Source organism: Nipponia nippon, unplaced genomic scaffold (genome assembly GCF_047370975.1).
Source record: "Nipponia nippon isolate SJK-2023a ecotype South Korea unplaced genomic scaffold, ASM4737097v1 scaffold_3, whole genome shotgun sequence".
In the NCBI taxonomy this organism is placed as follows: domain Eukaryota; kingdom Metazoa; phylum Chordata; class Aves; order Pelecaniformes; family Threskiornithidae; genus Nipponia; species Nipponia nippon.
The window spans coordinates 38812460-38835045 of record NW_028262347.1 but is presented as its reverse complement, the minus strand read 5'-3'; the positions used below and the strand labels follow the sequence as shown (position 1 = coordinate 38835045).

At 39.6% G+C, this 22586-nt stretch overlaps 1 protein-coding gene across 12 annotated transcripts in view; it reads left to right on the top strand.

Moving 5' to 3' along the window:
* The window catches only part of GRIP1 (glutamate receptor interacting protein 1), a 331519-nt gene that overhangs the window by 247761 nt on the left and 61172 nt on the right, over positions 1-22586 (top strand). For all 12 annotated transcript variants that reach the window (XM_087764280.1, XM_087764278.1, XM_087764283.1 and 9 more), the window contains exons 3-7: positions 1157-1292; positions 2243-2388; positions 5925-6008; positions 6853-6928; positions 8312-8457. In XM_087764280.1, the coding sequence (XP_087620406.1) occupies positions 1157-1292; positions 2243-2388; positions 5925-6008; positions 6853-6928; positions 8312-8457 (588 nt within the window). The remainder of the gene's footprint in view (positions 1-1156; positions 1293-2242; positions 2389-5924; positions 6009-6852; positions 6929-8311; positions 8458-22586) is intronic.

The following is a 22586-nucleotide window of genomic DNA, read 5'->3' as shown; positions in this document are numbered from 1 at the left end:
TTGGGTAGCTTTTCATCTTTGAATCTTGTGCTGCCACAGCAAGATTGCTAGTGTAGTGCAGACGTACTGTTCATTTACAGTGCATATATGATGTTTGTATCTGACCAGATCACCTAAAAGCTGCATATTGGTGCTGAAAAGGATGAGAGAGATGGATGATCCTTCCAGGATTTCATCATTTTCTAGGTGGATCTTTAGGACTTCATGCATTTTTTTTTTCAGACTACCTGGGCAGTTGGTGGTTTTAATAGGTCTTCTCTGACTGGAAATGCTGGACATGAGGTGTGGTTGCCTCATGGTTTTCCAAACAGTTGCAGCCCTGCTGGAACTGTGCATATGTAGATTGCCTTGTCCAGCCATGTGCAATAAGGACATCTCTTTTTTGAGAGCTCGAGGTTTTCTGTTGCAGGTGACCTGCATTTGTTGAGGTCTGTGAGATTAGCTTTAGTACTCGAGAATGCTAAATGGGCAAACTGCAGAAGAGGGTGTCCCAGACAGCATGTGAGGGAAATTTTGTCTGTAACTATGACTATGAAAGCCCTTCACTTAATTTATACCTGTTCTGCAGAGATCTCAGAGCGTTACAGTGGAGATCCATTTGTGTAAGACTAAGGAATAAAACTGTTAAGATCTGATACATTTATTCTCCATCTGGATTCTTGTTATGTTCAATTGTTTTTATTAACACTGACACCTGCTAGTGGCCTCAAAGTGAGGCTGGATCTAAAATTTTCTAGTACAGCTATATCATTGTGTCTTTTACCCTTCTATTTAGTTAATCAGTTGAAGTACTTTATAAAACGTAGGGTGCAGAGGGAAAAAGCAAAAAATGAGAAAATACAGCTTTTTAAAAATGTGAAACAACTACCTTTAGTTGTAAGTGTTGCCAGACTTTGTATTTATTGGCTCTGTATTGTATACTAGCACATTGGTGTAGTTTTTAATAATCTTCTACAGAACACGTGTCTCAGATTTATCTATATGCAGAGCCTTGCAGACAGAACTTGTGAATTGTAACATAAAGAATCTCCAGATGTGCACGCTATTTCTTATTAACATACACAATGATTTTCTTGGAAAGTAGATGACATTTTAGAAAGGCAACATCTGTGTTGTCACTTAAATTTTAATAATGCCAATAATTTTCTTTCAACAGAGGAATTCAAGGGCTCAACAATAGTTGAATTAATGAAAAAAGAAGGCACCACCCTAGGGCTTACAGTATCGGGTGGAATCGACAAGGATGGGAAACCAAGAGTATCTAACCTTCGTCAAGGAGGAATTGCTGCTAGGTAACCCCATCTCAAGCCACAAAATGCATTATAAGATGTGATTGCTTCAGAAATACGTACCGCATCAGAAAGGTCACTAACAAATATGTGACTATATGCATCTATAATGGCAGCCCATCAGACCGGAGAAGCTCAGAGAGAAACAGCAACAGCTGGTCCCCCTCTTCCCTCAAGGCTACTTTGACAAAAACTAGAAATACCACTGAGATATTTGAAAGTCATCATAAGACTAATTAAGTTTCTTCTAAATTATCTAAATTTTATTTCTCCTTTTTTGTGTCCTTGAACAAAAACTTGAGAGAAGCAGCTTAAAATAGTCAAGGGAAAAAATAAAATTGAAAACCTAACCATAGCACTACCATAATTTAATTAAAAAAACCTGTTCATCAACTGGTTTTACAATTAAAAAGAAGTCTTAAAGTCATAACTACCTTGCTTACTACTACAGTGAAAACCAAAAAGCTGTTATTCATGAGTGAAACAGGTCAAAAGATAAAGGTTAAGCTAAATCAATCCAAGTAACTGAGCAGAACATATACTTTTGGGCTGTGGCCTGTCTCCTGTAGCTGTGATGTTAGCTGTGAAGGCAACTATTGTCCAGAAAAAATAGTTTTGGATGCTTCCCAAAGAGAGAGAGAAAGATGGGGACATGAAGAAGATGTTTTCCCAAATCCTGTGCCCAAACCAATCAAATCATCCAATTCCTTTATTGTACAGCTGGTTTTGTACATCAGAAATTAATAATGCAAAAATGTTCTTCTTTTAATATTTAACAAGCTAGACTAGATTAAGATCTTAAAATGCCACTTTCTGTTTGAAAGATCAACTTGTTTTAATCTAGATGAATGGAAAAAATATTTCTTACCATCATTATACAGTAATTTAAAGGATTTACTTAGTTTGGGCCAGCAGATCTGTCTTTAACAAAAGAAATATCTACTTTTTCCTAGGAGTGACCAGCTGGATGTAGGCGACTACATCAAATCTGTGAATGGAATCAACCTGACCAAATTTCGCCATGATGAGATCATCAGCCTGCTCAAGAACGTTGGCGAGAGGGTTGTTTTGGAAGTGGAGTATGAGCTGCCTCCAGTCTGTAAGTAATAGCAGAGCAAACTGAAACCTATGCAGAATAGCAGACACGTCAGCAGTGAGATGGGCATGGTTGGTGATCTTCATTTTTGGTAGTGGTTGTTTTCTTACTTTTTTTTTCCTCTGGCTTATTGCAGAGCGTGGAAGCAGTATGATAGAACTGGCAGTACAGGGGGATGCTCTCAGAGATGCTCAAGTGTTTTAGGAGCACAAATCCAGCCAATGGCAGAGCAGAGTTGTCAACCTCCGCTATTTTTTTGTTTGTTTACAGTTTTGAATACTGGGAATTAGATTAAATAGATTCCAGGGCAGGAGAATCCTTCTTGTTGTAGTAAGATCTTCTGAGATGAGACCAATGAATATGTGCAAGTTCTGCCTCTGCCTTTTCCTTCCTTCTCTCCGCTAGCGGCACCCTCCTGCTCTCCCAGATAAACAACATACTTTTCCAGTCTTTTCTGACATCAGTTTTAGGCAACACCTCATTTCTAGAGTAGAAGGCCCTGTGGGGTAGGCTATGGGAATACATAAACCTGCAAGAATTGTGTGACTGAAACAAGGGCTTCTCACTGAGCAGCATTGTCTTCAAACTACAAGTTTATGCTGACACCAAAGTCACAGAGTGCTACTGAATGTTTTCCTCACCTCTTCTTTGCTCTTTCTTTTTGTATTTATGTCTGTGACTGTGTGTCTGTAGGAGAAAATCAGTGGGAATTGAGGCTATCAGGTACGAAGTGAAAGCTAGAGAAATAGTGAGTTGGAAACCTGGGACCTGAAGTGAAGGAGTGAGTGGCAGGTGGCTGTCTGGCACCAAGGGGGCTGCACCAGTCACCTTTGAAAAGAGTGTGGGCTCCTTCATGCTGCTTGCTGGAGGGGAGAAGATGTGGTTTGCTGGTGTTTGGCCAGAAAAATCTGCAGAGCCAGCTACGAAGCTCTTGTTTCCTTAAATAAAGACTTTCCTCGCAATAGAAGCCAAAAAATCAATCACTCTCTTTGGTGTTCTGAAGAGGATGAACTCCCCATTGCTTTCTAGCAGCTGGAGTGTTAGTCTAATTACATATTTGGTTGCTTTTATGACCTCCTGACAACCACCTTAATATGTTTTGAATGTCCTCTGTTGATTAGTGTTCGTTTGTGGTAAGGGAACTTCATGTTCAGAAACACAGTATTTGATTTAATGAAGTCATCTGAGTTCAGAATTATTTTGCTGGAGTTCTTTTGTGAGTGTTGTTTTGCACTTACTGAAGTGGGCTTCCTTCCATTTCACCCTCATTTGGCATATGTGCCATTCTTGTCCACTGACACAGGATTTTGACATGCTAAATTACAGTAGCAATGATAACTTCTAAGTCCCTGGAATTTCTAACCCCTTCATACAAGCATAGCTAATAAAGTTGGAGATAATTAGCTGTCTAGTTGTTCCCATTAACTTCTAGTGAACAAGCTAGACACAGTGCCTTGATTATATGCAGAAGGTTTCCAGTAGGTCACGTGGTAAAATCCTGGCACCTCTTTCCCTGCTCCGTACATAATTAAATTCTACTGTTGGTTTCATGGTTGCCCCCTCAGAGAGAGGACTATCATGGTTTCAGAGTGGGGAAATGTCAGTACTTTAATAATGATGGATTAAATCTGGCTGAGCACTAGTAATCCCACTCTCCCTAGTGTTTCCTTCCCTGTCTGACAGTGGAAGCAGGAGCATCCAGCTGTTATTTTCAGCACAAGCCACCTCAACATTTCAAACTGGAACGTGAGCCATGCCTGCCTCACATCTGCCTTTTGTTGTTGCTAAAGGTTAAGGACTTCTTTCCCCTCCCAGGCTGTGGCTGGGGTGGAAGGACAGAGAGCCACCAGAATGGTTGTTGCCCAAGTGGAAGGACGCTGCATGCCGTTCCTCGCTGCTGAACTACAGGGTTTGCTTGTCCCCAGTGGATGTTCCAAGCCACACCAAGCAGATTAGGAAGCATAGATTCAGCTTGAGCTACGTACTGGGCCACTTTCAGTTGATGGGAATGAAAGCAAGAGTTGTGTCTTCTCCTCCCTGTAATTCAGTGCTTTTCAGGCAGTAAAACATTTCTAGCTGAAAAGAAACCAACTTGCCCTCCAGAGCATTGCTTTGTATTGCAGTAATTCCTGCTTCAGTAACACAGCCCTGATCTTCAAGCTGTAGCAGGAATTACTGCAATACAAAGCAATGCTCTGGAGGGCCAATTTTTGCCTATTTTTGCCTATTTTCCTAAGGAAATGAAATTTATGTGATTTCACTGGGTGGTTGTTCTGGTTCCTTGCAGTAACTTTTTTAACAGCGGATTGAAAGACTCCAAACAAAAAGTACATTACATCACGTTTCATGGAAATAGACACTTGGGCAGAAGAGAGAGTCCCAGACCAGGGGAGTCCTCAGAAGGAGAGGCAGGCAGCGCTGGGGAGGCACCACTTCTCCTTGGGGTCACTCGTGGGTGGCTGCGCATGCCTCCCCAGCTGTGTAGCCTGTGGTGTCCATTGCCCCCTCAGGGTATCCTAACAGGGACCGGGGAAACTGATTATTGCGTGCAGGAGCATTAAAGGACATAAGTTTTCATTAGTTCTGTTGTTCACAGAACATTTATTTTATAAAGGTGGGGTTTTTTTTTAAATCTTCGCGTGTTGTGCTGTTTGCAGTATCTTACTGGAAGCTGGGAAGTGTACATGCATGTGATTTTGCCCAGTGTCCTTTTCCCTTTGGAAAAGGGAGTTCTTACACCCTGCCAAAGTTTTTCCCGTAAAAGCTAAGGGTAAACTGGCCGTTGGTCTCTTAACAGCAGTGGTTTCAAATTCTCTAAAGTGGATTATAACGCCCAAATGTGTTGGTTTGTGCATTAAGCTTCTCACCTCCTAACCCAGCTGTACACCACTCTTCCACTCTTCTAGTGCTTACAGAGAAAATACTGACTCAACTAGAAGTCAAAGATCTTTTTACTCGCTTACCAATGATGAGAGAGAGCATGTTACATTTTGAAAAAGGGAAAAAATAACAAATCCTTATGATACAAAATACTTTCTTCATCTTAATCTAGCAATCTGAGATTAGAGATACAGCCTAAAAATCTCGACTGTCTTGACTTTAAGCAATATAAACAAATGTTTTCATGGCTGAACAACCAACTCCATAGGTAGCTTTAAGAATTTCATTTGTCATTGTTGTGTCTCATTGTGTATTCCCATCTTTTCTATCTCTCTTCTGTAATTATAAGAAAAGCAAAATTATGCCACAATTTAAACAGTAAGGGTCAAATTTCTCATCTATTATGGGCATCTATGGCTCTTTTTCCAAACCATTGGCAACCCGCAAAATATCTGGCCCAAAATTCTCTCAAAAAGAGGATGAGTTGTATTTAATTACGGGTGTTTAATTTGACTGTTCTGTAGTGGAGTCTTTCCAATTGTATGACCAGAAACACAATAGCTGGCTTAAATTGGAAAAGGTGCAATTCTGTGTGTATAACTAGTAAAATAACAATAATTAAGTTTTGGCATTTTTTCCTTTTATTTTTTTTCTTTTAGCTGTACAAGGATCAGGTCTCATCTTTAGAACTGTGGAAGTTACTTTACATAAAGAGGGGAACACTTTTGGATTTGTAATAAGAGGTGAGTTATTAAATTTGAACTGTCTCTATTTTCTAAATCAGCAAAAAAAGCAGTAAGTTTTTATGGCACTAAGAAATAATGTCAAGATTTATGGCTTACAGTTTGTAAAAATCTCTGATTTATGTATTAGTTTTTCTGTACATTAAGTACTGTTTCTATGAACCGCTCCAGTTTTTGTTTATGGAAGAACAGTAATTAATCAACTATGCCAAGAACTTCGTTTCACATGAGACCAGATTCTGCTACCACTGAAATCAGCAAGAAGATTGTAGTTCTTAAAAAAGATTCACATATAGTATTTGTATAAATTAGGTATGAAATCTGATTAATTGTGCTGACAGTCTGAATTGAACAACAAAAATATTATCACTGACTTGGAGAACAGAAGAAAACATGCAGCTGTTAAATAACATACCCGAATGATGAATTATTAGTTTCTTCAGGGAAAACTGTTTTTTTTTTTAATTTAATATATAAATTCCTTGGTGGCCACTCATTATTCTGAGTATACATGAAATATGGATGTGTTTTCTCTGTGCAGCAAACATTGCAGAACAGTAAGTTTTCACACTGAGATCAGATTTGCAGAGTAGAGGTTCGAAGAAAAGAATATACATTTATTAAGAATCACTGTAGAAATATTTTATAAAGAATCATCTATACCATAGAGCAGGTTGATTTTATTTACGATAAAATTCAGTGGAGGTTCATATTAATGGCTTGGCCATTTTTTGATCTTTTTAGCCCATCTGTAATCTGCAAGATTTAGACTTGCCTCTTGGAAATGAGCTTTCATGAAAAGCATAAAATGAAGGTGTGCTTTCTCTCACTTTTCCCTTTCTAGGTGGAGCACACGATGACAGAAATAAATCTCGTCCTGTTGTAATAACATGTGTTAGACCTGGAGGGCCTGCTGACAGGTACAATTCATCTTTCTCTGGAGTGCATGTGAAAGAGAAATGGAGAAAGGTGAATTATTTGGGACAGAAGTTAGGATTTGGAGTGAAGTAGATATATTCAAACCTGTTCCTTTGCAATTCATGGTTTATGCATTTAATTGTAATAATAATAATAATGGTAACAGGAAACCACAGAGGCTCAGCACATCATGGTGTGTGTGAACTTTAATTTAGTATGTTGCATGTTTCAAGACTTTCCCATTAAACACTTTCAAAACTCAACCTAAAGTAATTAGAACAAATGCCTGCAATAGGTCAGAGCACATTTTTTTGCAGCCTTCAGACAACTGGTGTAGCTCTTAATTATGCTTTTTATACCCTTAACACCACAACCTTTTTCTCTTGTGCTTCAGAAAAATACTGTCATGTGTTTGGATACTGTTGTGTTGTTATATTAAGATGTTTGAACATAATGTGCATGTGAGTTCACACATGTCTTCACCTGGACAACTTCTGAGTACAGATTTATGTTTTCACCCAATTAACATATTTGTATGTAATACCATCTTGTATCTATATAAAGAAAGAAGATTCACTTTATTCATATGTATGAATTACATTTTCAAAAATGGCATTTGTGTCCTTAAACCATTAAGGAAACTTAAAGGGCAATTTCTTTAAAGCAGACTGATTTTCTGTAGCTTACGTTGACATTTTTGACCTTGGAAACATTAATTGAGAATCAAACGTTTCAAGAGAGCGTTTGTCTTTTGTCCCTTCCTTTCTTCCCGCCCTCATCCCCCTTGCTTCCTTGTTTTTCTCCCCGATTCTTGAGCTGACAACATTAGTACTTAATTTTCTATTATAATTCTCAATACATTATGCGATATGCCTGGGAGACAGTGGACATTTATAGCCAAATTATTTTTAGGTAGGAAGAAAAGAAAAATGGAATTATCCAAGTAAGGGATATTTTTGAAGAAAATCAGTAAATGGACATTCATATTTTGCAATCTGTTCCTTCACCCATGTGTTTGCACCTCGTATTTATTTTTAAGAAAATATCGGAGGAGGAGGTGTTTATGTATGAAAGAAGAGGAGTTGTATGGACAAGGCAGAAAGAAAGCATATGTTGAAGCAGAAGCTGTACTTGGTTGCAATTTAACATGACTTGATTATTTAGCTATGTGTTAAGCCGTTTTCCAGTCGCTGACTTTCCAATTAAAGCAATTTCCTTTCCTCTGCGCCCTCTGAATGTTCTCACCGTCAAAGTAAACGTTAAGTGTTAAGGCAAGAGGGTTGGATGTCAGAGGGTGTGAGAGAATCGCTTTGCATTAAAATGGTATTAGCTCCAAATCAATTTATCTTATATTAATAAAGATCATTCCTTTAATCTCCCTTCAGAGAGGGCACAATCAAACCCGGGGACAGACTGCTGAGTGTTGATGGGATCCGACTGCTGGGAACGACACATGCTGAAGCCATGAGTATTCTCAAACAATGTGGACAGGAGGCGACTCTGCTGGTTGAATACGATGTCTCAGTGATGGGTAGGTTGAGAAGTGGGACTTCAGTTCTGGGAACCGTCTATGATGATTTGCTGCCTGTTCTTGATGAGCTATTTTAGAAGTGATCATGACCTGTTACGCTCCTAGTAGCACGGCTATTCCCTTCCGCACCATATCATTAATCTTGGGTTCATAAGGAGGTGAGCAATATTTTACTGTAATTTAGCATTCTGACATTTCATGGTTTGTAGAGTGAAACCATAGTGTGGATTCTAGCAAAGTAACTTTTCCAGTGACTAGTTTATAATAAAGGTTAATGAAGTGTAAGCATTTCTGTGTCACATGAAAGAGGGGTTTACTTGCTCTTACAGGAATTCTTTTGCCTTTTGCCAGTGCTGCTAGGTGGCAAAGACTTTATTAAAAAGTCACAAAACTGCCACGTAGAAAAGAACGGGGAAGAGAAAATTTGTTAAGAAATGCAGAGGTGGCAAATCATGGCTTGAAAAATGAGCTTGTGCTTTATACAAACTTTGATTGAACTCACTGAAGGTATGGGAAGTTTTTTGGAAAGTCAAGGAGAGCAGATGATTTTTCATAACAGATTTGGGATTGAGTTATTTCTCCTTGTTTTGGAAGGTGTCATCTCCCCTCCATTTTTGCAAGATACAGAAAACTCATAGCAGCAAGAAATAGAAATACTCACCAGTCCCACTGAAATATTTCTTCTCTGTTTGGGGATCTTTCTCTTCTTTTCCTCCTTAGTTCCACAGTCAGATTTCTAGCCTAGCAGTAAAGCAGCCTCATAGGAATTTGTGAAATAGCACTGTCAAACTTCAAAGCCTTAGAAAAGATTAATACTTAGAAGAACAATGTCAGATATTTGTTTATTCTGGAACAGCCCTCCTTGTTCTTCTCCGAGATGCAGATTTTATTTTTTTTATTATAATACCTATATCTTTGTTTACTTAACTATCAAGAATGGAGTAACAGGTTTGCATGGCGTCTGACAGGCCTGCTTGGACATTCATGCAAGGTTCACGTCCAGAAAGGTGGAGACAGCTCGGCCTCTGGGCAGGAACCTCCCATGTAGAAAATGGAAACGTGAGTGTTCTTGTAATGTGAAGAGGACTAGAATTTAGGTGTTTTCATTTATTTCTTCTTTTTCTTTGGAAGATGATGGATGACCAAACCCTATCTATCATCACAGCTAAAATGGGATTCTTTATGCTCCACTTTCTCTAAGAGCAAGATCTCATTGAAAAAAAGAACCCCTGGCTTTAGACAGACAAAGTTCCCAGCGAGGCTTTCATTTCAGAGAAAACTCCTGTCCCCATTCTCCTATATACCCCAGGGAGGGAATCAGCCACAATTTCACTGAGGATCTTTTAGAAATCTTTGCAGGTTTGTGTGAGGACAAGACCAAACGATGAGAAGCTCTGTTGTCCTCTAAATTGCAGGTTGTTCAAGGCAGGAACCTTCTTTTCAGTGTTATCTGGATAGAGCTCAGTGCAGGTGGATACAGATCATTGGAAACTGCAGGCTTATAACTGTACAAGCTGTACGTACCAGTCGGTCTCTTCATGTCATTCTCTGAATAAACTCTGCTATCTCCCTTTTGTTCTCAGTAATGAATCTGGCTTTATTGTTCCTGCTTTCCTGGCAATGAATGTGCTATCCTGGGGAAATCTATGGAGGCAGAAGAACCTGAGACTTGCGTAGTCAGAAAGAAGGAAGGAAAAGGGAATCAAACGCTGGGAAATGTATGGGATGGTGGTCCTGCAGTGTCTGCGAGAAGAAATAAGGAGAGATCCTGTAGGCTTTCTAATGCATTGTGGTTTTGTTTGATTTTTTCCAATTTGTATGCCCTGCATAGTTTTCCAGCAGTGGTGTGAAAAATTTTGTTGGGAAGCTTTCTTTGCTTTTTGCAGTTATATTATGACCATCGCGTAGAGGCTGAAAATCACTCATCCTAATCCATTGATTCCTGGCCCAGGAAAGCGGGGCTGATTTGAATTTTCACTTACTTCTGCTCAAGAGCAGTGAAGTCAAAGTTGGGAGTAACATGAAAGGGAGGATATGAGCCATGAACAGAATCACAGAAATGTTGCTCTGTTCCCCAACTCTTATGTTACCCACAAGACAAGCTATTTGTAATGTCACCTCAGGGTTGATGTGAATACGAACATAGGCTGAAACAAGAGGAAGAGCATTGGGTAAGGTGGCTTATCAATAACTGGTGCTTGAAACTAGTTTAGTAGTTTAGCCTGCTGAGAGAAGACAACAGTCCAAAAGTGATATAAAAGTCTGGTGCATTCTGTAGGGTCCTCCCAGTATAAACTTGCAGTAGAATATCTTACTCCCAGAGATATAATTGTACCATTACTTGCTTTAATAACTTCTTTTCTGTTAGCAGATGGTTATATCCTATAAAGTAGTGTTCCACGTGGCCAGAACTGGAAAGAGCCATAAAATAGATTCTGATTGCATGAAATTGGAACTTAATTTGAAAAGGTTACACTAGATGAAGAAAATAATCCTGAACTATTTTTCAGCTACAGTTCTGTAGTGCGTAACTGACTTTTTGTACTCCTCTAAGCATAAGCTGTTTCAAAGGTGCTATATTTCTCAAAGTTTAGTTCCTTTGCCTGAAGTCTTCTCAAGAGGTCACCTGGGAAACTTGTACATTTTATTGGTTCTGGAACCTAGACAAACTGAAGTAAAAAAAGCATCAAGGGGTTCTGCGCAGGGTAATTAAGTGTGTATATAATGCAGGAGATGTGGCTAGTCCCATTGAACTCTGGGGTTACACTTGTGCTTGCTTAAATACATCCTGAAGTATCCTGCTCAGCTGGGTCCTAGGAAATAAACTTGTCAATTCAGCTTCTTGGAAGAGATGTTGTTAGCTTATTGGGTCTTTTTTTTTTCCTGCTGAAAATGTTTCCAGGTTTGTGTGTGGAGTGTACTGCTGTATAGTTTCAAAGAGACTTTGAAATAGTAGGAGTTTGGAAATACCAAGATAGTCCCTGAAGAAAATAGGAAAACATAATTTCTGAGAAAATATTTTATAACCTGATAAAAGTTACATTTGAAGTTGTGGAGGTATCAGTCTCCCAAATGTTTTTCTGTTTTCCAAAACCAATATGGTTGCTTATACTCCTTGTTGATTTTAGAGGAGACTACTTGCAATTTTTTAATTTTGTGAGGCTTTAATAATGCTGTGCTTCAGTGTTTGCAGAGGAGAGGAATATGGTGACTTGCCCCACACTCAACTGTGTGGAAGTAACATAAACTTTTTGGGCTTTATGACTTTTCTTTGTAATCCTTACACCTGAAGTCTCCAACCTTTATGGTCATGTGGATCACCTGTTTTCATCAAGTGGTAGGAGAGGTCTGAATATTGCAGCGCTCTCTGTGCCATATGACTAAACCTGCGTCCTTCATGATGTGGAAGGAGTAGAGGCACGGTGGTGGTTGGCAGTGACTTGCTGCCACCCCCGAAATAATTTTGCGGCCTGAGTCGTTTCCTGTGACAACCAAACAGCAAATATTAATTCCAAGCTATAAATTTAGGTTGGGAAGACTGAAGTTCGCACTGTTTGGCAGGAGTTATGGGCTGGGTGAAGTATCCTAATGAGTTGCTCACGACTTGAAAGCTGTAGGTCAGGCATCCTCAGTTAGAGTGAGAATTAGAGTTAGAATGCAGTGCTAATAACAAGCTGCAGAGATGCACACTGCCCCTGTCTAAAACGAGAAATAAAAGTTTATCGCTACATTTATTTGGAAGCAGAGCAGATGCAGTTTCCCTTTAGGTTTTCCAAAATATGCCATGATGCTACTGGGCTCTCTATTGTCTCTGTAATTGGGGTTGCTTGAGTAATCTTCCATGTTTACTCTGAAAGGGAGCATTCAGAAAAGTTCAAAGGTAATGGCTACCTTACGTTTAAATTCTGTCCCATAACATATTTATGTAGCTCTAGTTCATAAATTGCTGCTGGTGAGCTTTTGAGCAATCTACTTTTTAAAGCTGGGATGTTCTTGCTGGGGTAATCTTTGAATCAAGGATGCTGTAGTTAAACAAAACTATTAGCTATTGCCAGGACTTTGGCAAAAAAGTAAGCTTTTGCTAGCTGTTTGCACCTGGGAGACACAAAGTCTTTCTCTCTCATCTCTTCACTGGATGTGTCTTAGCTCAAGCCATAGAGGCCTGTGGTCTTGAGGAATGAAGGAACATATGGCTCATTCAAATTCCATATGTTTCTCTGGCTTCTTTAACAATTCTGGCACTTATTTGAGCCAGAATAGATTTGCTGGAATGTGGCACCCTGTAATTGTTCTCTGCAAAGCAGAGATGGTCAGCTTGGTTTTTAGTCCCAAACTACCAGAGTCCCTGGTCAGCTTTAGCTAGAGCAACACCCTCGATTTTCTGAACTCTACATTTACCACTGATACAACTTTATAGAATGGGTGTTGTTCATGCAATCATTTGCTAGTAAATCTGACAGCGGTTTAACAAACACGGTCGAAGTCTTTTGCCTCTTTAAGTTCATCCACTCAAAAAATAAAACCAAAAGGCAGTAACAATTTTATGAGAGTACATTTAAAGAAATCTTCCTCACCCTTCAGTAATTCTACCTGACAAGAAGAGCACTAGGGAGAGACAGCTTGCATAGTTTAAACATCAGGTGAGGTAATCTGTGATCCAATGTAGACTTCCAGTAATTTGTGCAAGACAGGAAATACAGGAGAAAAAAGAACTTATGGGCTGCCCCTTAAGTTTCATAAAGTAGTATCGCTCAAGCGTATCTAGAGCTGTGGAGACCTTTAAGAGCTATAGAGTTTTACAAGACCAAGGAACAGGAGCTCCAGATACTCCAAGGGCAGACTCAAGATCCTCATAAACCTTATAAGTATTGCAAGACCTTGAAAGCTGAAGAAAAGTCAGGAAGCCTGTAGGATTCTACACTGCCTTTTTCTTTCTGTTTCTTTATAAACTTAAAATTAACATTTCCTTTGTCTCTTACAAGTCTTTGACAGAACAGAGAGGCAGCGTACTCTAGCGTTTGCCTGTGACTGCAGGTCTCCTGGCTGTCACAGAGCAACAGACCTAGATCCCTTGAAATTCTAAGTATGAATTAGTTACTTAAACCTTTAAAGAACGCTTCCTCTCTTATGTTGCTTCAGAGACAGATTGAATGAAAATTCATGTGCAAAGCAAAGGTCACGATAGCTGCATTAGTTGAAGTATTATTCTACTTTAAATACTGCTACACAAACACATACACAAATTATGCTAGAAGACAATGTTTGAAGTCAAAAAGTTGAGTGTGCCAGTTAGGAAATGTCAGGATTGAGATTGTCTGCTCAGCCTCCATCCAGCTAGGTATGCGTGCAATACAGTTGCAAGACCCACAGGAGAGATGATAACCTTTTTATGCAGCTATTCATTTTGTATTTTGTTTCTGTCTTCAGTAAGGCTTATGGAAGGCACTGCCCAGATCCTTGTCTGAATGCAAAGTTATTAATTTCCTGGTGTTTTTTTTCCTGAGGCCCTAATCCTGCCACAGTTTGAGTGCTTCAGGCAATAGGCAGATCTCAAGGAGAAAACCTCAGTGTCCGAAGGTCACTCCAAATATATTGGCTCTTTCTTAAGGCAGAAGATAACACAGACATCTCTCTCTCTAACAGTTCCAGAAATATCCACTCGCAGATGTGTCACTAGGTAAAACACCTGGGATTTTTTGTCTCTCCTGGAGGCCAATGCACAATTCATGTTCACGCTGTGCAAACTACGCGGATATTTAAATCTACATGCTATGGCACGTTAGTCTCTCATCTTACTGTACAAGTTCCTTGTTTATCAAACACACTATTTTTGCTTTCTGCTGTCAGTGCCCAGATGCCTGCATCAGGGACATTAGTAGGAACTGACAGATGTGGATGTATACTATAAGTAAGTTCTTTCTCTGTAGTGCTGGCTTGTTAGGATTTCATCTACTGAAAGATAGATGTTTTGGGATGTGACTTATCCTTGGCACCAAAAGAGGCTTTTTCCTTCAGAGAAGTCCGAGCCTTGTGATTCTTTCTGCTGTCGAATTTTCTGGGTTTCAGGACTGCTTTTTTACAGTAGCAAGTGGGGATTATTCCTTTTAACCCTTCATCTCTCATGCTGCTACTAAATATGACATGCTGACTTCACCGAGTCTCATCATGAGCCTATAAGGGGACTGATATCTATCAGGCAGGCATCAGTTCATGCTTGCTTACCTGCTTTAATCCACTTTAAATTTTACCTGGTTTAAAAGGAAGATAATACCTTTTTAACACCTCTTGAGATAAATGGGTAGCATGGAAACCTAAGGGAAATAGACATTATGGTTTAAAAAAAAATCCAGCATTTTGGGCTGGCAAATTCAAAACTCAGTTCTTGATTCATCGGTACTTTTTGTGATCAAGAGATACTGCTGCTGACTGTGAAACAAGAAAATGCCTGCAATTAGTGACCAATACCGTTTAAATGTGCTTTTCAGCCTTTACCGAAATTGTGACAGAAAGACAATGTGGTACTGCAGAGCAGCACTCAGCTGTCTCCTCCACATTAACATGACCTTCTTCTCTTTCTTGCAGTTCCCTCTTTACACCTTACACACCTGCCACCCAACTCGTTCACTGTGCGCTTCCTCAAAGTTTACAGTGCTTTGTCTTATGGGTAGGACACTTGTTTCACTATGAGGACTGCTGAGTAGTGAAAGAGGTGCGGAATGGGGCCTTGTAAGAAAATAGTATTTCTCTATCTAATGAATGGTATCAGTGTTGCATAAGCAACTGCCAGTTAGTCGTTTCCCAATATTTCTGTGAGCTGACATCCTTAACAGCGTTGACACATTTTTATATACCATTACCTAGGTTTCTCAGTGGGAAAAACTTTATATCTGACATTACGTCTGTACCCAAATAGTTCCTCAAAAGAGTGAGAACCGTTAAGCCCACCAGTCTGCTCCCTGTTAGCCGGGTTGTCAGACCGGCTGTCCAGGACAGTACATAGGTGCTTCCTGGGGACCAGAAAAGACTTGAGAGACACATGTGACCAGTGGGTTTCAAAGACGTTTGCTGACAGTGGAGAACTGGGAAGGTTCAGGATCCTGTGTTCCTTCCTGTCCGTTTCATGCAAGCGTGATGCTTTTTTCCTCTGTTCTTTGTTCTTATCCTGGTTCCTAGCTGCATTACCGTCTTTTTTCCCAGCAGCTGCTTGAATTTCCCTTTCCTTACTGACCTAGTTTGAGTCTTCTTTTCTAGAAGGTCCTAAATCCCCAACATGCTATTCCCTCTCCTTACAGCCCAGTTTTCACTTCTGTCTTTTGCCAAGTAAGGCCTAGGTAATTTTCCAACACATTTCTCTCACACTGCTGATTTCCCTCCATAAAGGCCTTTTGCAGTTTTCATGCCTGTCCTTCTTTAGCCTGTTCTCCTGTCCCTGTCTCTTAGCAAACCATTCCCAAGTTCCGTGTACTGCAGCTTCTTTTTGGATCAATCACCGTCTCACCTCAGTTCCTTCCCCAAATTCCTCCCCTTCTTGCCTAAGAATTCCTACTCTCCCCTCCTCCTGGCTCTTAATTCTCTGTGCCAGATCTGTCAGGTAATGAAGACACATAGAGAACATAAATTTTCAATGTAAAACCTACAGAATTTTCTGCGTGGGGACAAAACAGTTTGGTTTTCCCTAATGATGCTCTCAGACACAGCTGACCTGTTTCAGCTGAAATAACCAAGGGAAGAAAAAAAATACAGCCTGAGAGAGGTAACAATCATAAGAAAAAAAAAATCACACTAAATGTTTGAACTGTGGCCAAGTTGTAAATTGCAAGCAATTAAATCAAGATGTTTTAATGAGAAAAGTCTATGATTCCCAAGTATATTTGCCCTATAGAATTTTTTTACCTTCTTTTCTCTGCCTGGTTATGATTTGTTTTTACACTTTGATGGCCATGTTGCTAGTAGATGATTACAGAAGGGAGGAGTTGTCATGTGTTACAAGGGTTTCATAAATATTACAGATATTTCTTTTGTTACAAACTTCTTGATCATCCCTAAAGAGAAATAAATGGAGTTTAGCTGAACCATATAAGTTACAAATGACTCTAACAGGTCCAATTAACATTTCTCTCTAGTGCTTTTGAAACCATGGCCTCATTAAAAGCAGCTTAATAAACATTGCTTTGTATGGGAGAAAAAACTGTAAAGGTGAAATGAGATGTCCCTGTAACAGAAAACTAAAAATACAATTTCATTGTCATAAATAACTAGGAAAGGGGGTGGGAGGGGTGGTGTGTATTATCTTCCAAGTTCCACTTCTTATATGAAAATATTCTATGTTTTATTCACTGGGTACCAAGAGTAATGGACAAATTTGTCTTCAAAGACTTGTCAGGAAAGGGAAACCTATACTTGTATGCACTTAGTCTAAATAGCGTACAATTAAAAAGTCGGTCTGAAATATCTAATGTATTTCATGATGGGCATTCATTAAAGTAGAGCCTTCCTAATCTATCCTCCTATCTCCTCACAAAGCATGCGGTCTGAATTTTTTCAATGCTAATTCAAGGGTTTGGATCCTCAAACGGAAGCGGCCTCTGCCTGTTAATACACTATTGTCCTTCTTTTAGTAAGTATTTAAAAACAAATGATGGAAGGAGATGGCTGTAATAACCTCTCCTGTCCACAAGCCAGACTCCAAGCAAGCGGATGGAAGGAGCAAATAACCCTCATATATATTTAATAAAAGATGGGAAAAAAGGATTGATCAAATCTTTCCACTTTGCATGAGGGCTATCCAGATGTGCCATGAAACGCAGTGTGAAAAAGAATTGCCATCTCTGCTACATGCCCATACCTCTGGTCAGCTGGAAGTTAGTCAAGAGGTCTTTCAGTAAGTTGGCTTATCTGTTACTCAGTGTGCTGGTCAACAGCAGACTAAAAAGGATAATGAAGTATCCTGATTTGTGCTGATCTGAAAAAAAAATTAAGCAGGTAGCTGAAGAACTTAAATTCAGAGTGCAGGTGTGAAAGTTTTACAAAGATGATGGTAATTAAGCTTCTTGGAGATTAAAGGATCTTCTGCATGTGCCATGCAATTCAATGCAAGAGAAACTCTGTAATCAGAAAAAATCCAATTAAAAAAATTCAGCCTTGGATTTGGTTTAGTGGCATTGTAGGCATCTGAGAGACTAAGAAATAAGGGACAGGTTTTATTTTCTTTGTATTAGAGAGAACTTGGGCTGTAACCCCAGAAGCTGTCTCTAAAAGAGCCCATCTCTGAGGAAATAACAGCAGCAGCAAAGGCTCCATTCCTGCCCGCATTCCAGGGAGAGGAAAACACTAAATGTCTCCCACGGCTTTCCCTGAGGGAAGTGTTTAAAAAATCCAGGATCGAACTACTCCATCCACTTGACTTTTTTCTTGGGTATGACATACCCAGACTGTGCCTGACCGGTTAGGCCAAGGGGAGAAAACCAGAGAATCCCTCAGATCATTTCCTGGAACACCGGTGCAGGGCATAAACTGAGGTTAAATTGGGATGCAGTAGGGCAGATTTTCATCTGAACGCTAAGGTTCATTCTTCATTTTACAGAACACTTTTGCTGAAAAAGGATGGATTTTAAAGTGTGAATACTTGTAGGTATTTTGCCTAGATCTGAACTGTCTCAATTAATGGTGTTCTGGTGCAAAACTGGTATGAATGAGCTTTGAAGCAGATGCTGTTGAGATTGTACCATCTAGTGTTCAACACATGGGAGATGTGTACTGATCAGAGAAGACAGTACAACTCACAGTTCCTGTGAGCTGGAAATGTAGGTAGGGAAAAAAAATCAACATCTAAGCTGAACGAGTTTATCTTGAAATCAACATAGTTACTCAAAGGTAATTGCACCAGTGCCACATCTTGCAACGTGATTTTGTTACACAGAATTATTCTTCCGATGGTGTTATTCAGCTGTATGATCAGTGAAATGTTATGTTCTCTGTGTGTTTGCTATTCAAACCACATTCCCCTACAGTAATTTTAAAAACCCATAATAACTTGTCTTTGTATCTTTTTCCTAAATGCACGGTTACCATGCTTTGTTCATTTAAAGAGGTCATTTCATAGCCCATGAACTCAATATTTATCAGAGTGGTTTGGGGAAACCATTGATAAAAATTGCTCTGTGTGTTAGCCTGTGTTCAGCCAAAAAAATCATTGGATTTTTCTTTTTTTAATCAATTCGTTGGTGACTCACATTAGTGGTGTTTGACCTTCTGTGAGTCTCACAATTTTCATTTGTAAGGAAACTGGCCAGAATATTCTGACAGCTATTATTGATTGGTGATGTTGCTATTTCAATGTAGATGTTGGGGGACCCTAACAAAATGATGTTTCTGTGGTAATTGAACACACATTTGAAATAAACAGAAGGCACCTGACTGAAGGTTTCATTTCAATCTTACCTGGTTTCTTCTTGGGGGAGGAGAAGGGGGTGGGAGTGATTTTATGAAAAGTACTTATCTAGACCATTCACCAGTTTCATCTTTAATTGCAATTCTGACACTAGCAGAAAAGTCATGGCTCACTGCAGCCAAATAAAGAGTGCCGAGCCCTCCTGAAGAGATGAGTAATGAAGGATATGACAGCTTCCCAAGGTTACAGGTAAAGCTGTGGCAAGCTGAGGTTTCTTCCTTCCTCTTATGTGCCTCCAGACATTCCTTCCCTGGCTGATAAAATTGCATTTTTACATGCAGAACCCACACCAGTATAAAAGCAGTCTTTCTTGGAAGCAAGTCGAGTCATGTGGTGACCCAGACCCTCAGGTTACCTGCATGAAATTGGAAGAAGAGTAGGGCTTTGCCAATAGACAAAATTGGCTGTAGGGCATTAGAGGTAATGAAGCTCTGGGGAGAGAAGAGACAGACGATGGGGGAACAGAGGTGGGGATGCTAATGAGGAAGAAAGGGCTTTCTAGGGTAAGGTTTCCTATTGTATTACACGCAAGCATCTATAACACATGTTGCATCTGAATTACAGGGTTGGTTTCACTTTTTTTCTGGCAGATAATCCAAAGGTTATATACATGAGAAGATGGTAATATGTACACCTTGAGGCAGAGCTTTGGGACTTGTTTCATGTTACTTAGCAAGTCCCTCAACACTTTCTTTAAAAACTCCTAGCTGGGTTTTTCTTTATCCTTTATTTTATATCCAAAAGCTATTGCTGATTCAGGTCATCTCGCCCGAGTTCTTAATTGAAATCTAAAGGCTTCAAGCAGCTTAAATTAAAAACAAAAAAAAAAAAGAAAAGAAAGAAAAAAGACCCTGGACTGCAGACACACTGAGCCTGTGGTTTCCCCTCTGTCATTAATATAATTTTGGCACAACATCCCCCATAGCTGCAAAGAAAATCTAAAGCAAACTCTCCCTGCAATTCCTCCTGCCATTTTTTTGGCTCAGGGAGGCCAACAACAACTTATAACTAGCCATTGTTATTCACATTTAACTTCCTAATTTTAAAATAGATGCTTAATTCAGGTATTAAATGCCCTGGAATTGCACGTTTAGCTAACTGTATGGTTTTATCTTGATGGTTGAGTGTGCTCTGCTAGGTGATGCTCTCCGCAGAATTTAGTAGTTGTCGCATGCACACGAAGCTGCATATAATCCCTAGCCACAGCAGTGCTGCAGTGTGCTGTCATCTGAAGTGTTTGGGATGAGAACAAGAACTATTGATCCTTAGGTCATCTGTCAGGTGCCTTTCATGAAGTTAGCCAGTGCCTGATCCAAGCCTGTTCGACTCAGTAGGAAGACTCCCGTGGATTTCAGCTGGGATTTAAAATAGGATCCAAAGGAGAAAAATGTAGCTCTTGTCCTCTATTTGAAGAGCTTTGCCCATACGGAAATAAACAGCAGAGCTGTGCTTCTTTGCTCTTCTCCTCAGTTCTCACCAAATGGACACGCAGTTTATACCAACAAAAATGTCTTCTGCCAGCATAAAAGTCTTCTAGTTTAAGCACTTGTTTGCACCACTAAATCAATGTTTTATTTCTTTGTCAGCATAAGAGCATGTACGTTAAGGATTCTAGAGCCAACTCAAGTCTGAAGTGTAGAAAAGACCTGTTACAAGGACCTAGCCCTGATGCACATTATTTAAAAATAGTGCTGTTTACTCCATCCAGTTTATTGCGCCCAGTTACCACTCAGTCCTCTCCTGCCTACTAATGAAAAGAGAACAGAGAATCATTTAGGTTGGAAAAGACCCTTCAGGTCTTCAGCATTAGCATGGGAAAATGGTGTACATGCATGAAATTACCAGTTTTGTGATAAGTTTTATAGGTCGTCCCAGTTTGCATCTAGATCACAGCAAAAGTCTCCACCCTCAAGCATGCTAGAGAAGATCTTGGATGAAGAGCCACCATGCATTTCATTTGATTTACTTTTTGGCTTTCATGTAACAGACCAGATTTCAAACATTAGCGTTTGACGTTACAAATCATGGCGAGGTCTGCTCGTCTGCTGGTCTGTCTCAGTGCATTCTGCCATTCTTTAGTTGGGTAGGGAATGTGGGAGAAGTATCAGCTGCTATGTCTAAACTAGAAAACAGCTGCAAAGGAAAGGCAAAGAAGAAAGGATGTGTCCTTTCTGTGGTTCTTTATGATCCCACTTGCAGGAGGAATGGCTTTTTTGAGACTTCTGTAAACTGCCTCACAGTTAAACCCATGATTTTAAAAACAGTGAAAACTTCAGCAGTTTACGCTAAGGTTTTCCTTGTGGACTCCTTCCACCTTCCCCATAACTGCCTAAGTGTGCCCTTTTTTTTGTTCGTTTTAAAGCATTTTCAGGCAAAATTGTTCTGCCATTTCCAGGAAAGAGTTTAGAGAAGGTTGTTTTGCCTATGATGAGAAAGTTGGAGAATCTTTTCTTTGTGAAGATGTGTCTTTTTGAAGCACGGGAACATGGACATGCAATTCTGTAGGTACTGGTTGAGGGAGAGAAAACCTTTTTCAGGAATGTCTCATCTGCTTATCCCAGTGAAAATCCACCCAGACTTAGCTACATTTGGAAGTCATAGAAAGAATACAGTTCAGTGTGCTCAGTAAAAGCAGCATTTTGTGATGACTTTTCCAAAAGATTTTGTGTATATTGGGGAATGTTTTTTCTTGTCTTTGCCAAGTTCCTTTCAGTTCAGCTTTTCAGGGACAGGAAATGCAAGAATTAAAGATGCCCATGCAGCCTTATGCAGATGCCTTGGAGCATGTGCGTTATGATATAGATTTTGATTGGAATGATTGCATACGTCTTTCCTTCATCAGTCACCTGCTGCATAGTACTAAGTGATCTGGAAAACAGTCAAGTGAGAGAAATGTTCTAAAGAATAGCTTGTCTCGTCTTGATGTGGATGCCTAAAGTAGGGCAGGTGAAACACATTTTTTAAATGCCAGTTTTCTCTGATGGTTGTAGAGGGAGTTTAAGCCTCCAGCTCAGGTGTAGCTACCTCAGGTCTGCTCTACAGATGCCTGCATTTTTGTGCGGTGAATCCCAGCATAGGTGTCTCAGATCAGCCTCTCTGGTATAATGGATGCTTTCGACCTTCATTTCTTTGATCCTCATTTGTTTATCTATACAGTGGGCAAAATGCCACGCTTTTGCTCTGAAACGTGGTTATAAGATAAAACCATTAATAAACATGTGTTGTAATGAATATTCAGAGGCTGCACCATACAATAGCTCTCCCCCATCATATATGCTCAGAGAAGGATGAGAACACTGTTTAGTAATTAAATCATGAGCATGGAAAAAAAAAGGGAAAAGGGTTGCTACTCATTAAATAGTCACTGTCTACCTTCCACATGAGGCTCTTGAAGAAAGAAGAATATGTGATTATTTAATTGAAGAAGGGAGGTAAAAATAAGTTCATCCAGGCAATATTCATTCTGGGGTTCATTAAGTTTGAAGTGCTTTGTGCCCACATGGTGACCGTAATATTTTCCTTTTAATGTCATTCTGTTTGTAAACAGACACTTCTGAGCTTTTTTTTAATGTGCGTGTATTTTTATAATGATTTATGTTGATGTTCTGCTGATTTTAATCAACTCTTAATTCATTTGGGTTTTCACAGTTTGCATAAGCACAGTCTTTCTGTTACGGTC